General features: G+C 35.6%; 1 protein-coding gene across 1 annotated transcript in view; it reads right to left on the reverse strand.

Moving 5' to 3' along the window:
- The window catches only part of SYCP2 (synaptonemal complex protein 2), an 86321-nt gene extending 74528 nt beyond the window's left edge, over nucleotides 1–11793 (reverse strand). Inside the window, exons 1-5 of the mRNA XM_044661142.1 lie at nucleotides 11770–11793; nucleotides 10089–10229; nucleotides 3662–3790; nucleotides 1233–1337; nucleotides 924–948 (exon numbers count right to left, since the gene is read on the reverse strand). Of these exons, the coding sequence (XP_044517077.1) occupies nucleotides 924–948; nucleotides 1233–1337; nucleotides 3662–3790; nucleotides 10089–10229; nucleotides 11770–11793 (424 nt within the window). The remainder of the gene's footprint in view (nucleotides 1–923; nucleotides 949–1232; nucleotides 1338–3661; nucleotides 3791–10088; nucleotides 10230–11769) is intronic.
- Nucleotides 11794–20498: the final 8705 nt, after the last annotated feature.

The raw sequence follows: 20498 nt of genomic DNA on the forward strand, positions 1-20498 counted from the left end.
GAACTCCTCAAATCTAATCAATTTTAGGAGATGCCTATTGCCTTAGATAAAATATAAACTCCTTTGTTTAGGATTTAAAGATTACATGTTCTAGCTACAACCTATTCTTCCAGCCACAGTGAACATAATTCACTTGCCCACACATTGCAATCCACCCAAATCTTTCTGTTCTTCACATATAACACTTTTCCATTTCTGTGCCATTTGTATTGGCCCTTGCACAAACTTGGAAGGCATTCCCTGATTAACTTTACCTCAGAGTCTCTCTCTTCAATTAACAGCTCATTTTCTGCATAAAGAATTTCTTGAGATAGTGCTCTTCTTCCCAAACCATGTATTTAACTACTTTCTATTTATTTATATTTATTCTGTAAATATATAAATACTTGTCTCTTCCATCAGATTGTAAGCACTTAGCAAAGTATTATTTTTTTGAACCTGTATTTCCAGGACTTGGCACAATGACTAGTACATAATATGCAGTTTATAAGCCCTATGGATTAATCAGATCAGAACTATTAGCTGGTCCTATATTCATCATGTCAGAACCTGGCATTCAAACATTCAACAACTTAAAAGAAGGATATAAATCTTCTATGATGCTCAGGTTCCCCTCTTCCCCAATTCACATGGGAACAGAGTTTTGATTTGGCTGTTTTGGGTGTATGTTTATGTATTACACATACAAACACATGAAAAAAGCTACATATAGGCTATATGATACTAGAAAGCCACAATTCAAATGCTTATTTTTCCTAGCATCTTGACCTTATGTTTAAAGCCTATTCTGATAATAAAAAATATTTGATATCAAATATGAAGCATTCAGCATAGCACTATCAGAAATGACTAATTTACAACATAACTAAAACATTAAATTATTATCCAAACAACATCACTTAAATCCTGTTCTTTTAGCATACCTTCATTATTGATATCATGAACAGTCTGAAAGAAAAAAGTGATTAATTTGTAATTGACTATATTTGATATATTTCATATTACAAAATTTATTTTATAAAATGCTACTAAAACACTAGAAAATTTGGGCAGATCATACAATTTTTCAATTAAAAAGTAAAATTAGCATTTAATTATAATTACTAGATAGATAAAACCTATGTCTTACATTAGTGCATTTTTTACTGCACAAAATACACAGTATACAATTTGCTTTAATTATTACAAGTCTTGTAAAATTGCTTTTAAAAGGACTTTGTTTTATTTTTTACCATTAGGACATCAAAGAAATCTTCTATCAGATTCGTCATGGCTTCATCTTTCTCATTCTTGTGACTTAAAATAATTTCTTTGATTTTTTCAAACCAGGCCACCATGTAAAGGGGAAAAAAGTTATTTTAATTTCAATTTAGGAATTGTATGAAATAATGTATTATTTGTCATTATATAAATATATAATTTACCAATTACTAATTTGTACTAATAAAAAAAATATAAAACTCCTAAGAAATAAGTTCTCAAAAGAAATAATACTGCATTAATACAATTAGTTTAAACCCTTGTTTCCAAAAATAAACTAAAAATAGAATTCTAATGCCTAGAAAATTGGCTTAAATATAATGGTATCCTTGTTCCAGAAGGAAAATTCCTTATATTTTAAAATTTTAAACTTCCTAGTTGAATCAGCATCAGACATAATGATAAACTTTCCAATATCAGAGGTAATGTATAAACGTCAATTATCATCACTGCTCTTTGATACAGTGCTAGAAATGCTAATTATAGAAATAGGAAAAGATTAAAAAATTAAAGTGTGAAGAAGCAAGGAGGAAATAAAATTATCATCATTTTCTGCTAATTATGTAATGTTCTATCTAGAGAACCCTAAAGAGTCAATAAAAATTCCCTGAAACAATAACACCATCCAATTAGGATATAAAATAAATTAGCATAAATTACCAGCATTTCTCTACATTACCAACAGAACCCAGCAGGAAGAAATGGATGAGAAATTCCATTTAAAATAAATACAGGATGTGTAAAATACTCATGAGTCTCCCTGCCAAGCTATGCACAATAACTATAGTAATACAATTACAAAATACCCTATTAGAAATAAAGATCTAGATAGTTGGGAATAGTCAATATAATAAAAATGAAAGTATTACCCAAATTAATTTATTTGTTCAGTGTCATATCATTAAACAACCAAAGGTCTGCTTTTATAAAGAAAATAACAAAATTCATTTGGAAAAAAAATTCAAGAATCTCAAGAGAAATTAAAAATGGAGATGCAGGAAAAGAAAGAGGACCTACCCTAATGTATACAATGAAGAAGTAATAGGCAGAGGTCTGAAGAGAGTACATTTTAATCACATGGAACATTGTGTACAAGTGCAAAAAGGCAGAAGATAGTATTTTAGCTTGAGAACAGCTACAAGGACAGTAATATAAAATAAGGGTGGAAAGATAGTGGTAAGGCCCAAGTATACCAGTATAAGGAAATTCATGCACCAATGTGCACACACAGAATATGTTATAGGAAATTGAAGGTTTTTGAGTAGAGGGAGTGACATGTTCACTTATGTAGGTTATAAAGATTGTTTTGGAAGCTGTATGAAGGCAATGTTGAAGAGGAGACAATTTATATAAAACTGTGAAGCTTTGCTATTACAAAAAAGATCTAATTAAATTCATATAAAAATAAAAACTTCATAAAAACATAGAAATAATGGGAGATAACAATGTGAGCAGAGAGAATGAAAGAGGAATGAGCTATAAGCAGAGGCAAAAGAACTTGACAACTACCTGAATGTGGAGATTGAGGGAAAAGGAAGAATCAAAAGATGACTCTGGGATTTTAAGACTAATAATTAGGAGTCTAGTACCATAAACAATAACATAGTTTTTAGGGAAGGGGGTAAATTAGAAGGAGAAAAATATTAAGTTTTGGAACTGTGGAGCCAAAGGTGCCAAGGAATGGCTATTACTAAAAGATTATTTTAGCTATAGGACAGTAACTCAGAGGAGATCAGAGCTAGATGTGCAAATCTGAAAGCCATTTGCAAAAGATGATAACTGAACCCACAGACACAGATAAAATTACTAAGGTAAAGAATATAAATAGGGAAAATAAATTATTGAAAGAAACACACATTTTAGGGTCATGGGGACAATAAGAAAAAACAAAATTTATTAAGCACAACAGAATTCCATCCTGCTTCTGCTGCCCTGGTCTTAACTACATGAAACTATTTCTACCTCCAACTCTGCTTTCCTGCCTCTTTTTATGTGTTTGTCTTCTCTCTATTAGAATGAAAGCTCCATGAGGACAGGGAATGTCTTTTTTTAAAATTAATTGTATCCTGAGAACTTAGCGCATAGTACCTGATACGTAGTGGGGGCTTTTAAAATGTTTATTGGATTAACTAGATTGGAAAAAAGGCATTTCTATGAGAAATAGGTAGTTACAGAACTGAATTCCAGGGGAAAAAAGTTATAAAGATCAAGGAGGATAAGAACTGAGAAGAATATGGGATATGTCAATTAAGAGGATCTTGCAGATATGTAAGAGAACAGTATCAAAAGAACAGTAATTTGAATTGCATCAACAGACACAATTTTCTTAATAATTGTTGTTAAAACTGATTATTTTTGACATTTTACCTTCTAAGACTTATTTCATAGGTAATATACTTATCTTTTTGACTAGCCCTTGTTTTGTCATTACTAGAAGTCCAGCTTCCCCAAATATGCTGATATTTTTGCCATATTTTCCAAGAGAATTTAAAATAGTTGAAGTATTCTGGATATCTTTCTTGTTAAGTTCCTAAAACACAATAAAAAAAAACAGTAATTATCTCGTATATGTAAATAATATTCAATGAAATATATTGAATAATTTTTCACTGTACTAAATTGTTCCTACATAGAAATAAGAACAAGCATTTTTATTCACTTACAATGTCAAAGATTCTATACTGGAGCCTAAAGGCTGCATGACAAAAAAGCAGGTCCTGCCCTCAAAGCCCTTATATTCTACTGGGAGCAAAATCATACATACATAGATAAGGAAATAGAACATATAGAGAATACAAAGTAATTTTTGTGAGAATAATAACAACTGAAAGGTAGCAGGGAAATTTCTGTGTAGAAGGTGTAACTTGAGATGACTCTGAAGAGGTGGGGAGAGCATTTCAGGCATGGAGGACAGCTAAAGTCCTGGGGTGGGAGACAACATCATGCAGGGGGAAAGGCAGTAAGGCAAGTTAGTTATAGCATAATATATGTGTAAGGAATGATGTGAAATCTGTCTAGAAAAGTAGGTTAGAGTCAGACTGTGAAATGTTTTAAATGTTGGCAGAGGAGTTCATGTTTTACAAGGGAGGAAATTGAAAACAACATGTTCTGAGATATGTTTTAGGACTATTAGTTTGACAGTTCTATGGGGGATGGATTGAAGAATGGAAACTGTAAGCCAAGAGTCTAAATGAGAGATTAATACAGTGCTTCAGGTAAGAATTTAAAGAGCCACATGGCGGTGCTGTGAGTTGGAAAATATTGTAGAGACGGAACCAATAAGACTGAGCAAATGACTGGATATGGGACATTAAGGAGAGTGAGGAATCAAGTCTGAAACCGGTGATTAGAAAAATGGTGATGCCCTCAAAAAAAGGAACTTTAGGAAAAAGTGGATGTTCGAGGATTTGGCAGGGTAGGAAAGAAAATGAATTTCATTTTAGACATGTTGAATTTGAGATACCTATGAAATAACTTGGTAGACCTATCCATCTGGCAGTTGGAAAGGTAGTACTGTAGACCTACAGCTGGGCTAAAAATGATGGATAGGTAGAGTTGGTAGATATTTGCACGCACAATAAATAAATACTTTGGAACTTATGAGATGACTGAAAGTATATATATTATATACAAACATATATATTGTACATATACAGGTTTCATATATTTATATATATGTGTAAGATATATAAATATATACATTACAATTTTTTTAAAATTAAAAAATGGTCCCATACTGAACTTGAGATACACACATGTAGGAAATACATCATAGATAAAGGCCTAGCAAAAGAGGCTGAGGAGTGATTAGATAAGTATAAAAACCAGTAAAAACCAATGCTTAAAAAAACTGAGGAAGAAGGTAGTATACAGGAAAAGGGAGTGGTCAACAGTATTAATGGAGAGTTAAAGAAGGATAAGAGTTAAGAAAAGTTATTGATTTGGCAATTAAAAAAATCTTTGAAGGGTGGAACCAAGACAGCTGAGAAGGTACACAGATCCATCTGATTTCTACCAAATTACTTTCCAAAAAGCAATGTTCTAAGACCTCAAAACAATTTCTGGAGCAGCATAACCCACAAAAAGACAAAATAATTTTTCAGTCCACGACAACTTAAAAGGCCAGCATGGGGGATCTAGTGCACCAGAGTGGAGGTAGAGTACAGCCCACCAGGGCAATCCCCCCCAGAGGCAATAGGCCTTGGTGGTAACTGAAGCAGCAGTCAAGGATGCTGGAGCTCTCAGTTACAAATGACAAGGGGAGTTGGACAACTGCTCAGAAGGAGATTACAGGAATCCCTTTGCTGACTCAGGGTGCAAGACTCTTGTCCCATTGCCTATATGTAGAATCAAGTCACAGTCCTGGGGTCCAATCACTGGGATAGGAGGAGTATCAACATACACCAGTACTGGTACCCCCAAGGGAGTAGGGGTCCCTGATCACAGCTCCAAGGGGTAAAAGAGTGCTTGGCATTGTTTACAGATTAGAGCACAGGATGGAGAGTATTAAACACACCTCTCCTTCTTAGAAGAGCTGAAAGCAGATAGATCCGCCGTGCCAGCACTAAAGGCAGCTATACAAAAAGAACTGGAAACTAGAAATAGTGCTTGCTTCACAATTACAGAGTCCAAATTTAACTGTTTTTTTTTTTAATTAGAAGAAAAGAAAAAGGCAGGAAAATGAGCCAAAAACAAAAAAAGAAACAACATAAAAAGTTATTTTGGTGACAGGGTAGACTCAAACTCAAAAGTAGGAAACAAAATCAAAACTGCTGCATCCAAAGCCTCCAGGAAAAATAGTAATTGTTCTCAAGTCCAAAAAGAATTAATGGAGGGTCTCAAAAAGGATTTTAAAAATCAAATAAAAGAAGCAGTAGAAAAATTGGGAAAAGAAATGAGAGCAACACTGGAAAATCATGAAAAAATAATCAACAGTTTGGTAAAGAAGGCACCAAAAAAAAATGAAGAAATTAAAACAGGTCAATTGGTAAAAGAGGCACAAAAATCCAAAGAAGAGGAGACCATAAAAAGTAGAATTGGCCAAATGGAAAAAAGATCTAAAAAAATGCACTGAAGAAAAAAACTTCTTTAAAGACAAAATTGGCCCTTTGGGAAAAGAGGTACAAAAATTCATTGAGGAAAAAGTCTTTACAAAGTAAAATTGGTCAAATGGAAAGGGAGGAACAAAAGTTCTCTCAAGAAAATCATGTCTAAAAAACTAGAATTAAGGAAGTAGAAGCTAAAAAGTTCACAAGACATCAACAAACAACCAAGCAAAGTCAAAAGAATGAAAAGATAGAAGAAATTGTGAAATATCTCATGGGGAAAACAATTGATCTGGAAAATAAATCCATGAGAGATAATTTAAGAATTACTGTTACTTGAAAGTCATGATCAAAAAAAGACCTTAGATATCATCTTTCAAGAAGTTATCAAGGAAAACTGCCCTGACATACTACAAGGAAGGAAAAAGAAATTGAAAGAATCCATTGATCACCTCCTGAAAGAGGATAACTCTCAAGAATATTATAGAGTAATTCCCAAACTCTCAAGTCAAAGAGAAAATATTGCAAGCAACCAAAAAGAAACAATTCAAATACCAAGGACCCCCAGTCAGGATAACACAAGACTTAGCAACTTCTACATTAAAGGATCAGAGGGTCTAGAACCATGTTGGTGAATCTATAGCATATGTGCTAGAGGGAGGCTGCTCTCTTCTCCCTTTCTATGTGTGCCTGAGGACATTTCTTGCATCACCCATTCCTCTGCCCAGCAGCTCAATGGGTGCACTTCCTCCCTCCCCTGTCTGGGTTAAGGCAGGAGAGGGGAGCTCACATGTGGCAGGAGAATTACAGTTTGGGGACTCAGTCTCTAAAAGGTTCACTATCAGTGGTCTAGAATATGATATTGCAGAGAGCAAAGGAGGTAGGACTTCAATCAAGAATCATTTATCCAGCAAAACTGAGCAAAATCCTTCAGGGGAAAAATGGGTATTCAATGAAAAAGAGGACTTTCAAACATTTCTGATGAAAAGACCTAAGCTTAAATACAAGACTCAAGCAAAGCATAAAATGGTAAACGAAAAAGAGAATCAAAAGACATTCAACAGAGTTAAATTGTATATATTCCTACATGGGGAGATGATTCCTGTAATGCCAAACAACTTTGTCATTATTAGAGCAGTTAGAAGAAGTATACATAGAGGGTGAGAGCGTGAGTTGAATATGATCTAGGATATAAAAAATAAAATTAAAATAAAGCATGAGAAAGAGGAATGCATTGAGAGAAGTGGGAGGAGAAAAACAGAATGGAGTAAATTACTACACATTTAAGAGGCATAAAAGAATGTTCACAATGGAGGGGAAGATGGAAGATGTGAGGAGTAGAGCATGTGAACCCTACTCTCCTGGAAGTTGCCTTAAATGAAGGAAGAACATATACAATCAATTGGGTATAGAAAGCTATCTTACCCTCTGGGAAAAGAGGAAGGGAAGGAGATAAAGGGGATGGGGCTGATAGAAAAGAGGGCAAATTGGGGGAGATATAGTTCAGAAACTAAATAAGAGTAAATGGGATGGAAAGTAATACACAGTATTCATAATGGTGCAAACATTTTTTGCAAGTCTCTCTAATAAAGGTCTCACTTCTCAAATACATAAAGAAATGAGTTGAATATTTAAGAATACAAGTCATTCCCCAGTTGATCAATGGTCAAAGGATAGGAAAAGGCAGTTCCCAAACAAAATAATAAAAGTTCTCTATAGTCATATATAAAAAAGGATTTAAATCACTATTAACTCAAAAAATGCAAATATAAAATAACTCTGAGATACCATCTCATATCTATCAGACTGGCTATTATGACAGAAAAGGAAAATGACAAAACCTGGAGGGAATATGGGGAAACTGGGACAGGAATGCATTGTTGAGGGAGTTGTGACCTGATTCAATCATTCAGGAGAGCAATTTGGACCTATGCTCAAAGGACTATAAAACATCTGTAATACTTTGACCTAGCAATATCATTACTAGATTTGTATCCTAAAGAGATTAAAAAAAAAAGAAAGAAAGAAAAAGGAGGAAGGACCTATATGTACAAAAATATTTGAAGCAATTCTTTTGGGGGTGGTGGCAAAGATCTGGACAGCAAGAGCATTCTCATCAATCAGGAAGTGGCTAAGGAGATTATAATATATGATTGTAATAGAATACTATTATGCTGTAAGAAATGACAAGCAGGAAAAACTGGAAAGACTTACACAAACTGAAGCATAATGGAATAAGTACCATCAAGAGATCATTGTACACAGTGACAGAAATACTTTACAATGAACAACTGTGAATAAGTTATTCTCATCAATACATTAATCCAAAACTACCCCAAAGGATTCATGATAAAAAATGTTATCTACTTCCAGAGAAAAAGACATGAGGCTGAATCCAGACCAAAGCAAACTTTATTCACTTATTTTTTTCTATTTGAATTTCCTTCCACAAAAGAATACAGAAATATGTTTCACATAATTCCACGTGCAAAATCTCTGAGGCTGCTTACCATTTTGGCAGGAGTTAGGGGGGTGGTAAAGAAGAGAATTTGAGACTCAATATTCTTTGGAAAATGACTAAAACTGTTTTTATATGAAATTGGGGAAAAATTAAATTAAAAAATAATCTTCAGTGACCTAGGGACAGCAGTTTTAGTCCAGTTAATAGCTGAAAATAGATCACAAACAGTTGAAATAAGGAACAGGAAACAGTTAAGTGTAGACTGCTTTTTCCCAGAGCAAAGTAGTGAAAGGGAGAAGATAGTGAATGATAGCTTGAGATGGCAGGTGAAATGAAGGTTTAAAGATGGGAGAAATTTGAGTATGTCTATGGGAAGCAAGAGAAGGAGCAAAGAGATTATGAGAAATTAAAGATTAGAGAGTGAGGCTTTGGCAAAGAGAAAAGTCACCACTTTTCCACACTCTACCAAAGGAAAAGAACATGGGAGTGGGGGAGAGGTAAATGGTGAACTCATTTTAGGCGTAGAACTGGAGTGGGGAAAGACAGTCTGTATCAGCTGACCTCTATTTCCAAGTTAAAATTATAAGACAAGGTCTTCTGCTGAAGAGGAAGGAATGAGTGATATAGGTATTTTCATTCCTTACTTACATAAATGCTCCATTAATTTATGGTTAAATGTTAATTATAAAATCAACCCAAAGTTTGATTTTTAACTTGAATCTGCCTATATAAGAGTTAATTAAAAAGTTTAAAAATGGGGGCAGCTGGGTAGCTCAGTGGAGTGAGAGTCAGGCCTAGAGACAGGAGGTCCTAGGTTCAAAACCCAGCCTCAGCCACTTCCCAGCTGTGTGACCCTGGGCAAGTCACTTGACCCCCATTGCCCACCCTTACCAATCTTCCACCTAGGAGCCAATACACCGAAGTACAAGGGTTTAAAAAAAAAAAAAGTTTAAAAATGAGTCAAGCTATAGTTTATATGCTCAGTATTAAACTACTAGTTAAACTACTTTCAACCAATATATTTCAACTAGCCAATATGGTAATCATGTGTAGACATATCATTCTGCATATTTTATTTTAAAAGAACCAAAATAGGTTCTCTTCTTTTGAAAATATAAGTTAAGCAAATATTTCCAGTGTTTAAATCACCTGGGGAAAAAAGGCATTTAAAAATGTTTCTGAAATAACTATTTTTAAGCAAACATTTTAATTTGATTCTTCCAATTTCTTTCCATTTCTTTCTGGCAGAAACATTTAAACAAAACATTCACTTGTTAACACTGATGTGACATCCAATCATGTTTTTGGAACTGAAAATTTACCTTGCACATAAGGTTGTCCAACTTGCTGAAAAACTGTTTGCTACATTTAAGTGTGATATCGTCATACTTTTCCTTCTGTAGAAACTGTTCTAAAAGTTTGAAGTCATTTTTTCTTAAAGCATCATCTATGCCTTTTTCCAACTGTTAAAAGAAATGTTAGTGATACCATGTGGTTAAATTACAAATCAAAACAAAATTAATTGTTCTTTATACTCAAAATTTTACCAAAAAAAATTTCATATGAAAATTTTATATGAATTTGTAAATATTACCACTGGTTCAGTAAGGATAATAATAACTCAGCTTTGTTTATGTAGTACTTTTAAGAATTATAATGCCAAGGATTAAACATAGAAGAGAATAAATTATTTTGCCAGTGATGAAACTTCTTCATAGAGGGTGGAAAGAAAAGTATCTATTAGTTCTGATTAAAGTTCTTTTTTCTCAAGTTGCCAAGCCAATTTTATACTGAAACTAAATAATTTAAGACAAAACAAAAAAAAAAATCCGGTTTTGGGGAATGAAGTGATATTAGTTAAGGCAATTAAAACCATTAACCATTAACTATGACCATAGTAAAAATTTGGTTATTTTGATTTCATCAAGGTTTATTTTATATCCATATTATCCTCATGTTTTTTTTTAACCTTTATCTTCTATTATAGTATCAGTTTTAAAAGAGAAGAGTAGCAAAGGCCATGCAATAAGGGTTTCAGTGACTTGCCGAGGATCACACAAGATAAGTATCTGAGGCCAGATTTGAGGCCAGGACCTCTGATCTCTGGGCCTGGCTATCTATCCACTGAGCTACTTAGCTTCCCGCTGATGAGATTTTAAATATTAAATAAGGTGGAAAGCATTATTCCAAAAGCTTCTCTCAGCAAATATGCTAATAGATTTAAGTAAAAGACTAATAATCTCTAAAATTTACCTGGAAGAATTTGCTATCCTTGATATTACATTTAGGCCCAGTGTAAGCAACTAGAACTTTCTAAACTACAAGCTAATCACAATTGCTACTGTATTAGAGAACTGTACACAGCATTTAGAAACAAACAAAAAACACCAAAGGCCAAACCAGAAAAATGTAATACTAATTAATTAAAACCAAAGAAGAGGAAATATTAATTAGAATAAATGGCAGAGAGAAAAAATCCTGATGGGAAATTATGTGGAAGAACTGAAAAACTCTAGGGATATTTTATATTTTAAAATTCATTTAATGTAAAATGTTGCTAAGAAACAATAGTTGACTGTGCTATGTTTTTTAATTGAGCATTTTTAATTAAGAACAATCTTTAGCTATGTCTTATCAGTTGAATAATTTTCATTAATTTCAAATATAAGGAAATGTATCATTTGAAAAAAATCTGATGTACCAGAATCCATATTTGTAGCAACATGTCTGTAGTAACAAAGAGTGATTACTTTTACATTTTAAAAGACTAATACAAAGTCATTTCTAAATAGGAAACTATAAACTGAATTTGATATAATTTTTAGTAACATCACAAAGTAAAGCAAGGTACTTGAAAATGATATTTAAATGTATTATAATTTTAATCCCTGATAATAAATTATACAAATCTATCTTCATTACAAGTACATAAATATGAAATTTCCTAAATATAATTTTAATATTAAGTACAACATAATCTCAGTATAACCTATGATAACATACCTGAAGTTCAGGTCTTACTGGCATTCTGGCAACTTCGTTTAACTAAACTGTATAAAAATATTTGGAAGAAAATATAAATAGAAATATTTTCATATCTATTCTAAATGATTATGGTTTGTATAACATTTTCAAATTTGATAAACACTGCTAAATGGTTCATATAAAAAACAAAACATTTTGCTTTTCTCCAAAATTAATTTCATTCTTAATATTTACTAATCAAATAATTCATATTTATTTGGATGGAGTAATATAAGAATTTTAAAGGGAACTTGGACATTATTTGACCCTCTTATTTTATATGTTGGAAAACTGAGGTCAGAGAGATAAAGTTAATTGTATAATGTCACACAGCTATATGACTAAAATCAGTTTCCTGACTCCTATCCTGGTACTACTCTTATTATATTAAGCTATATTACTCTTTTTGGGTATAAGGATTCTACTTTGGAGGCAAGGATCACAATTCTTTCACCTCTACTGTTCAAAGGATATAAGATATAAAACTGTATTAGTAATAAATATATTGAAAGAGGAGTAGATAAAATGGATTAAACCTTAAGGAAGATGGAAATAAGATTTAAAAAAAAAACTTTTTCCAAGCAAATTAACCCAAAAATACTAGCAACTGAGCTCCTAGTATCCAACACCCATTAAAGGTCACATTTTCTCAACTATGTAAAAGAAATTATGCAGCAGAAAAGATGTAATTTTAAAAAAACAACTTTTTCAGCCATTACTATTCTTTGTTGAAGTGGACAACAAATTTACTGCTAAGTGTTGCAATGTAAAAGTCTTAGAGTTTATATAGTCAATTGTTAATCTCTGTGATTTTTTTAACCCTATTTTTCTTGGTTTAGGCATCCACTCTCTGAGGGAGGCAAAAGTTAGCCATCATTGTTAGGAAAATGTGGTCTTGGTGTCATGTAGAACCTTGGATTTGGTGTCAAAAGACCTGGGTTTGAATCCTGCCAAACGTACACTTAGTTACCTGTGTGACCTTGGCAAATTCACCTTCATCTCTCTAGGCCTCAGTTTTCTTATCTGTAAAACGAGGAGGGCTGATGAGGTTGTAAGGTCCCTTCTATGATCATAAGATTCTCCTCCAGAAACGGGACCGAAAACGCAGTTATTCCGAAGATCCCTTCACTGGCAATCACCTCATGATGGCCGGATAGGCCCCCTCGCCCCACCCAGCCTGCCTCCAACACTTGCCTTAGGGAACCAGAAAGGAAGGTACAGGTGTCTCCCCACGGGGCCAAAACATGATCCTTCTAACTCGAGTTTTAAAGTGCCACCGGGGGGACTGACGCTGCCACAGGAAGGTCCCTACTGGCTCCTCCCAGCGGAGCGACCGGCGCTTCCCGCCCCGGCCATCCCCAGAGAGGAGCGGAGGCGCGGAGAAGGAAAGGTTCCCACCACGGAGGCATGCATAAGCCTCGAAAATGAAAAAGCCAGTACTGAAGTGCTCCATCTCAGGTAAGGGAGTCCCCACGGGCCCCGGGCCCGCCCACATCCCTGATCCCAAAGCGGGGCCAAGTCCCCGCTTCCTCCTCCCCCACGGGACCGTTAGATCAGCTTCGGCAGTTAGGGGAGCCGGCCCCCATCTGCCCACCCCCAATGCGGAGATTTTCGGTCAACACGGTGGACCCTCAGAACCCGGCAGTTGTTAGGAAGGTGAGAAGCGGATCCACCAAATGGCCGCGCTCAGAAACGTCGTCCAGTCTAGGCTGTAACTCCCGGGCGCGTCCCTAGTACTCGTCTCTCCCACGTTACCTCAGGTGGCGGCTTCACGCCTGACAGAAAGGCGCGAAACGCCTCCTCCAATCACCTTCGCCCTCGGCGTGGCTCCTCCCGCCTCCCGCCTGCCTCTCTTTGAATCGCGATGCCCCTCCCCTCCCCGGGGGACCTGTGGGTGGAGGGGGAGGGAAGCCACCCCTCCCCTGTACCCCTCTTCCTTGGAGTGGAGGATCAAGGTCAGTTCTGTTTCCATCTCAGGCTCCCCTTCTAGATGAAGAACTTTCCTACTCCTCCTCAGCCGTCCAAACCCCCCCTTCTTCCCCCCCCCCCCCGCCCATGCATGCAGTTCACTCCAAGGAGTTTCCAGGCTCCCCGGGCACCCAGGTTGGACCCGTGGGGGCTGCGCCTTCGCCCGTCCCCCTGGTTTAGAACCCGTAGTGCCAGCGCTCTCTGCCGCCTTCGTGCGGAGTCTGCGGCGGCCACCTGCCCACCTGGCCCGGCGCGGACGGGAAGGACGCTCCGCCGAAGCCCCAGAAGAGCTTCCTGTCCGTTCCAATGGGTCCTTGGCTTCTTAGTCCTGGTGGGAACACGGGCGGGGCGGGGCGGGGCGGGGCGGTGTCCGGCTTCCTTCTTTGGGACTTCAAAGAAGAGGGAGGGCGGCCCTGGCTGACCCCGCCCAGCCCGCATCCCCTGCGATTCAGTAGGAATTTAACCAAGCCACTTTCTAAGGCTTTCCCTTAGATGCCACCAAAGTAAATATGATATCTAGGACGCAGCCGACCAAACAAACGTAAGGACCAAAAATGATCCGAGAAGCCACCAAATATCTGTAGACACCGAGCCCTACCTCTCGCCAACCAGCACTAGTAGTAGTGGCGACTACCCCTGCTCTCCTACAAAACCTTTGATGCCTCTCCTCTGATAACTGATCCCCTTCACGGGGGTGAGGCACATTGGATTCTGAAGCATCCTACCCTTCCCCTTCACCTTCTCATCCCCCTGACATTCTTTTCCATGCCTTTACACAAATCCTTCTTACAAATACTCTGCCCCTCAAAGCTTGAGGCCTTTCATGGAAATCGGTAGAAAAATGTATTTTTTTCTAACAGGGTAACAAAATTGTGATTAGGCTGTAGTTTAAAAAGTTCTAGCTGCTCAGACTGGACATTTAATGTATAAGAATAAAGAAATGTCAAGGATGGCAAATTCTTACATATAAATTTTACATATGGTTAGTGTTGTTGCTGTGAGAAGCTTCCTGAATGATGATGCTTTTGCCTTCCTTTAATTTTTAAAACCTTATGAGAGAGCCAAATAGGGAGCTAGTAAACTTTGATGAAATCAAAATATTTGATTTTTTTTTTCCTGTGGTCATAATCATGGTTTTAACTGGCTTAATCAATATAACTTTTGTCAATCCCCAGCTGTTATGTCTAGAGAATTTATAGGTGTTATCTTTCTAGCTTTGCTCTATGACCCATCCTCTTTGCAAATACTACATATCTTGGGTGAGATTTATCTTGTCTTCTATCTCTTCCTTAGGGACAACTTGATCATTGTAATTTTGCAGAATTCTATGCCAGTTGCTTTGTTGCTCTTCCCATTTTTATTATTGTAATCAGTGTATTTTGTTTTTTCTGATTCTGCTTACTTTACTTTGCATCAGTTCATCATGTCTTCTCATGTTTCTCTGTATTTGTCATATTCATCACTTCTTTCAGGATAGTAATATTCATTATGTTAATATATAACAATTTCTTTGGCTATTACCTAATACACCAGCATCCCTTTTGTTGCCAGGGCTTTGCTATGGAAAAAAAAAAAAAGGAAAACATATTGCTATAAATATTTGGTGTAAGATAGGCTTAATTTTTGTCATTAACCTCTTTTAATCTCTTTTAAAATATTTAGATCATTTCACAGTTCTTCCAAGAATACATTAATCTGATCACCTGAAACACCTTTTAGACTCAGGAAAGCCATAGTAATGTGGCACAGATTTCTCCTATTCATCAATCTCTTGGGGTTTTTTCCCCCCAGTCATCTTCTCTTATGAATATTTAGTGATGTTACATGATTTACAACCATATAGCATCACCAAGAGAATAATGACTTTTAAAATGAAGGCTTTTATGGAAATAAAGTACTGTACAAATTTCTAAATGATATAGACCACTCTTCTATTCGGTTGGGTTCACCTCCTCCATCTGCAGCATCCATCTGCAGCATCTAAGATTTATTAATACATTCAATAAACTATATTTGTAATCTGGGTAATTGGAGTTTTCATCCATTTTTCCCCACTATGTATAGCTAGGCTGAACTTTTTGGAGGCAGAATGGATTACTGAGGAGGCCCTCCTGTGTTCAGGGGCTTTTAAGAAATCACCATAGTCATCAAAGTAGGAACATCTCAAGAACTTTACCTATGAGGGGAAAATATTAAAGAGCCAGTAGATGTCACTATTGCCTAAGAAGTTTGCTATCTGAAAACAAGGCCAGTAAAGTTCAGAGGCTTTAAAAAGTTTTCCCTCTAGCAATTTTAATGCACTAAATTCAGTACTTCTCAAATTTAAAGTTGTATTGATATAATTTGGTAGATAGAATAGTTAACATCATGGGGAAGTAATTAATGCTATTTTCTACTTGTGTTAAGTTGGCCAAGACATTTCATTTGCACCAATTTCTTCAGCTGCAAAATTCCAGGCTTCAGCAAAAGCTTTATATTTCTAGAGAAATAGCTGTAGGAAGGAAATCTCAAAGGCTAAATTTGCCTTTAGAAAGTTGTTCCCTTTTTAACAAAGACTTTTAATCTTAAGTCCATTAATTTAAAAAATATTTTTATAACTGTGTTTCAATGTAACTGGTTCCTTTTGTAATTTTTTGTATTTGATTTTATGTATTTAAAACAGATTTGGTAAGTATTCTACCAGACTGCCAAAGGAGTTTTTTTTTTTCCCCTTAAACCCTTACCTTCCATCTTATCTAATACCTGGTATTGGTTCTAAGGCAGAAGAGTGGTAAGGGCTAGGCAATGATATTAAGTGACTTGCCCAGGGTCACACAGCTAGGAAATGTCTGAGGCCACATTTGAACCCAGGACCTCCTGTCTCGGCCTGGCTGTCAATCCACCGAGTCACCCAGCTGCCCCCCAAAGGAGTTTCTAATAGGAAAAAGATTAAGAGCCTCTCCCTTAAATAGAATCTTACCTACTTCTGCCCTCCATTACCAAACAGAAATACCATTTGGCTTTTAGATTTCAACTCAAATACTTTCTTCTCAGCTTCCCTTGAGATGCTAATAGATAGCTTTCCTCACATAGCACTTGTCTTTCTTTTTGCAAGCATGTATTATAATTATTTGCATACAAGTTTTCCCCAGAGATTTAGTTTTAAGCTTTCACAAAAGTGCATTAAGACTTTTAGAAAGGGGCAGGTAGGGGGCTCAGTGGATTAAGAGCCAGGGATTAAGATGGAAGGTCCTGGTTCAATTCTGGACTCAGACACTTCCCAGTTTACGACCCTGGACAAGTCCTTTAACCCTAATTGCATAGCCCAGGGGTCGGCAACCTTTTTGGCCGTGAGAGCCATAAATGCCACATTTTTTAAAATGTAATTTCGTGAGAGCTGAACAGTGCTCACAGTGTGCGCTCCTGTAACAGCGCCTGAAAAAAATTACCTTATGGCTCCTGCAGAAACAGCCAGATATGGCCCTCAAAAGAGCCAGATATGGCTCGAGAGCCATACGTTGCCGACCCCTGGCCTAGCCCTTAGCTGCTCTTCTGCCTCGGAACTGTTATTGAGTAAAGGTTTAAACAAAACAAAACAAAACAACTCTTGGGATATAGTGAATACTGAATTTACTCTAATCCCCAACTACATTATGTTACAAGTGATCTATTCCTTAGTTCTTTGCACAACTCATTAGGTTTTTATGAATTGAATCTTTGGACTCAATTTCCTTTTAATAAGGAATTACTTAAATAGACAAGTTGTGGTTATAAAAGTACTTGGTAGTCTTCTAATTTGGCAAAAGTAAAGTGGGCAGTATACAGGACAAAGTACTAACTTTGAAAGCCTGAAAACAGTGGTAAAGTTATTTCACAATGACCTATAAATAATTCTGAAAACACAAAGGCAACTCAATTTATCTTAACCTAAAGTTACCTAGTAAGTATAAACCTAGTAAAGTTATTACAGTGAGTATAAATACTTTTTCCTTTTTAAATAAAAGCTGGCCAAAAGAATCAAGGGAGCTCCATTCTTTCTACAGCAAACTTTTTGGTGCCAGAATTTTACTTTTGATGGTTTGGTTGTTGTAGAAAATGAATTGTAACTAGATTTTAGAAGTACTGTCAATATAAATTATCCACTGAGACATGAAAATAATATTTGTTTTTTTCCACAATTAGCATTGGTGATATAGTATGAGGAAGGAGGAAAAAAAAAAAAAACCTTGACTTCCAGGGAGTCAAGAGAATTGGATGGAGTCTAGTCTTAATTCTGCCAATAATTACCAGGATGCTCTAGGGAAAGTCAATTTATGTTTCTAGGACTGTGAAAAAAGGAAGGAATTGGATTAACTATCTAAAGTCCCTTGGAGTGGCTAGGTGACACAGTGGAAAAAGTGCAGGTCTGGGAGTCAGGAAAACCTGAGTTCATATAGGGGCCACAGCTACTAACTGTATGACCCTGGGCAAGTCACCTAAACCTGTTTGCCTCAGTAGTTCCTCTGTAAAATGAGGTGGAGAAAGAAATGGTAAACCACTCCAGAATCACTGCCAAGAAAACCCCAAATATGGTCCTGAATAATTGGACTAATTGACTAAACAACAAAAAAACCCTTACAATTTAAAAAACATATTTCTATAATTAATAAACATGGGCTATAATAATTTTTGTGAACCCATTTAATAGTATAATTTCAGTTTAATTATCAGGCTAAGGTCTCTAAAATATTTCAGTAAACACTAAACCTTCATGTATACACTAAAATTACTACTAATAAAACTTGTAATAAAAACCTCAAAATCAGATTTTTAAAAGTCTTTCATTATCAATCCAAAAGGTGTAGCCAATAGCTCAATGAGAATCTGATTCAAGAACATAACCCAGCACCTGAGAACTTTACTCTTTCCCCCAGACCAGTAATGGCATATCTTTTGGAGACAGAGTACCAATCTAAACTACACACAGAGTGAGTGGGAGAAAGTGCTCCCATTGGGCTGCTGGGTGTAGGGGAATGTGAAAAAATGTCCTCAGGTGCAGTGGAGAGGGGGAGGGGAGCAGCTCCACCTGAGTCTCTCTGCCTTTCTAGTAATGAACTCTGGGTAGGGGGAGGGTGGCTTACCCACAGAAAGTGCTCTGCATGCCATCACCCATGCCATAAGTTTGCTATCACTGTTCTAGACAGACCTTCTTTTAGTGATTTAAATAACGATTCAGTAATTAAAAAATGTTTTCCCTCATTATTTTACTTCTAAATAAGAATGTGATTTCTAAATGAAATACTTAATGAGTATTTTCCCCTAAAACTAATTTTATATATATATATGTATACATATATATATATGTAATTTTTTAGAAAATGTATGGGTCATTGGCACTTAAGTATTGGAAGTACCAAAAAAATTTCATTTAAATACATAAAAATTTTCCTTAACCACTTTATACTGTATATTACACATATAAGAGTAATTTAGTTATATCATTTAAATATATTTTCATTTGCAATGAAATTGAAAATCTAATGAATTTTGAAATAATGAAAATACTAGTTTCAAGACTAATTTCATACCTTCTGATAACTATGAAATTTTTCAGAGCTAAGTCAGAGAGAAGACAAAATGAGACTTGCATTCTTATATATGGCTGGTTTGATTTTATAAAGGTAAACTTAAGAGTTTTTTTTCTGAGTCCATAACCATCATCCATGCTATGACAAATACTATAATGCAAATGCAAAGGCTTTAGTACTTAATGCTCTTTTGAAAAATTAGTATGATTACTTTAATAAAAAAAATCTTCCTTTATATACTTGATTATACTACTACTTATAAGGAAAGAAGCTACTGAAATTTGGTATAAAATTGATACATTGTTACTAAAATAGAATAAGCATTTTAAGGGAAAAAAATTCCTTTTTGAAATAATTTAAACCAAAGATAGAAGGTGGCAAAGAAAACACATCCACTACTGTGAGAAATAACAACCAACTTATGCATATACTAAAACTTTTAATAAGTGAAAAAATGGGTGCAAAGATAAAAAACAATGACCATATTAAAAATGATCTAAGAGAAAGCCCACTAATTATACAATCCAATATGATATTTAAACAACACAGTTGATGCTTTGTATTGATTTATGTTCTAATATCTGTGGATTTATTACCACCAGTGTTTTTACTATTGGTGAATATGACTTATAATTTGATGAAAAGAACTTTAGGTTTTCCAAAGCTTCCCTACTGATTAGCCATATTAGGTCTTTTGATTGTTCATGGATTCCATGTTTTAAAACTTCTAAATGATGATAATTTTAAAGGCACCTTGAGTTTATCTCATCAAACCCTAAAGATGCACTTTGTAAGTAAGGTATTTCCTATTTTTCCAAATGTTAAACTCTTTATGACAGTGTGAATTTTACACATTCTCTGTTATCCTCTAGCTACACTCCAAAAAATTTGGCATCCAATTACTGATAAATATTTAAAAAAAAACTCCCAGCGACTGTCTTGTGCCTGCCCTCCCACCCCCCAATCTGGCAGAAGATAAGTGCACAGAAGCCAGGGCCAAGGAGGCCTTTGGCTTAGTTGGGCCCTAAAACAGGAAATGCAACTGAGCCTGTATATCTCTTGCATGACAATGTAGTGCATAATTTTTAAGAACCAGCTCAATTTTCATACAGTAAATTAAGTCGAAATTGGGTGATCTAAGATTAAGAAGTTACTAAGATAACTTTTGTTGTTCTCTTAGATTCTTAAACACAT

Source organism: Gracilinanus agilis, chromosome 2, assembly GCF_016433145.1.
Source record: "Gracilinanus agilis isolate LMUSP501 chromosome 2, AgileGrace, whole genome shotgun sequence".
Lineage (NCBI taxonomy): Eukaryota > Metazoa > Chordata > Mammalia > Didelphimorphia > Didelphidae > Gracilinanus > Gracilinanus agilis.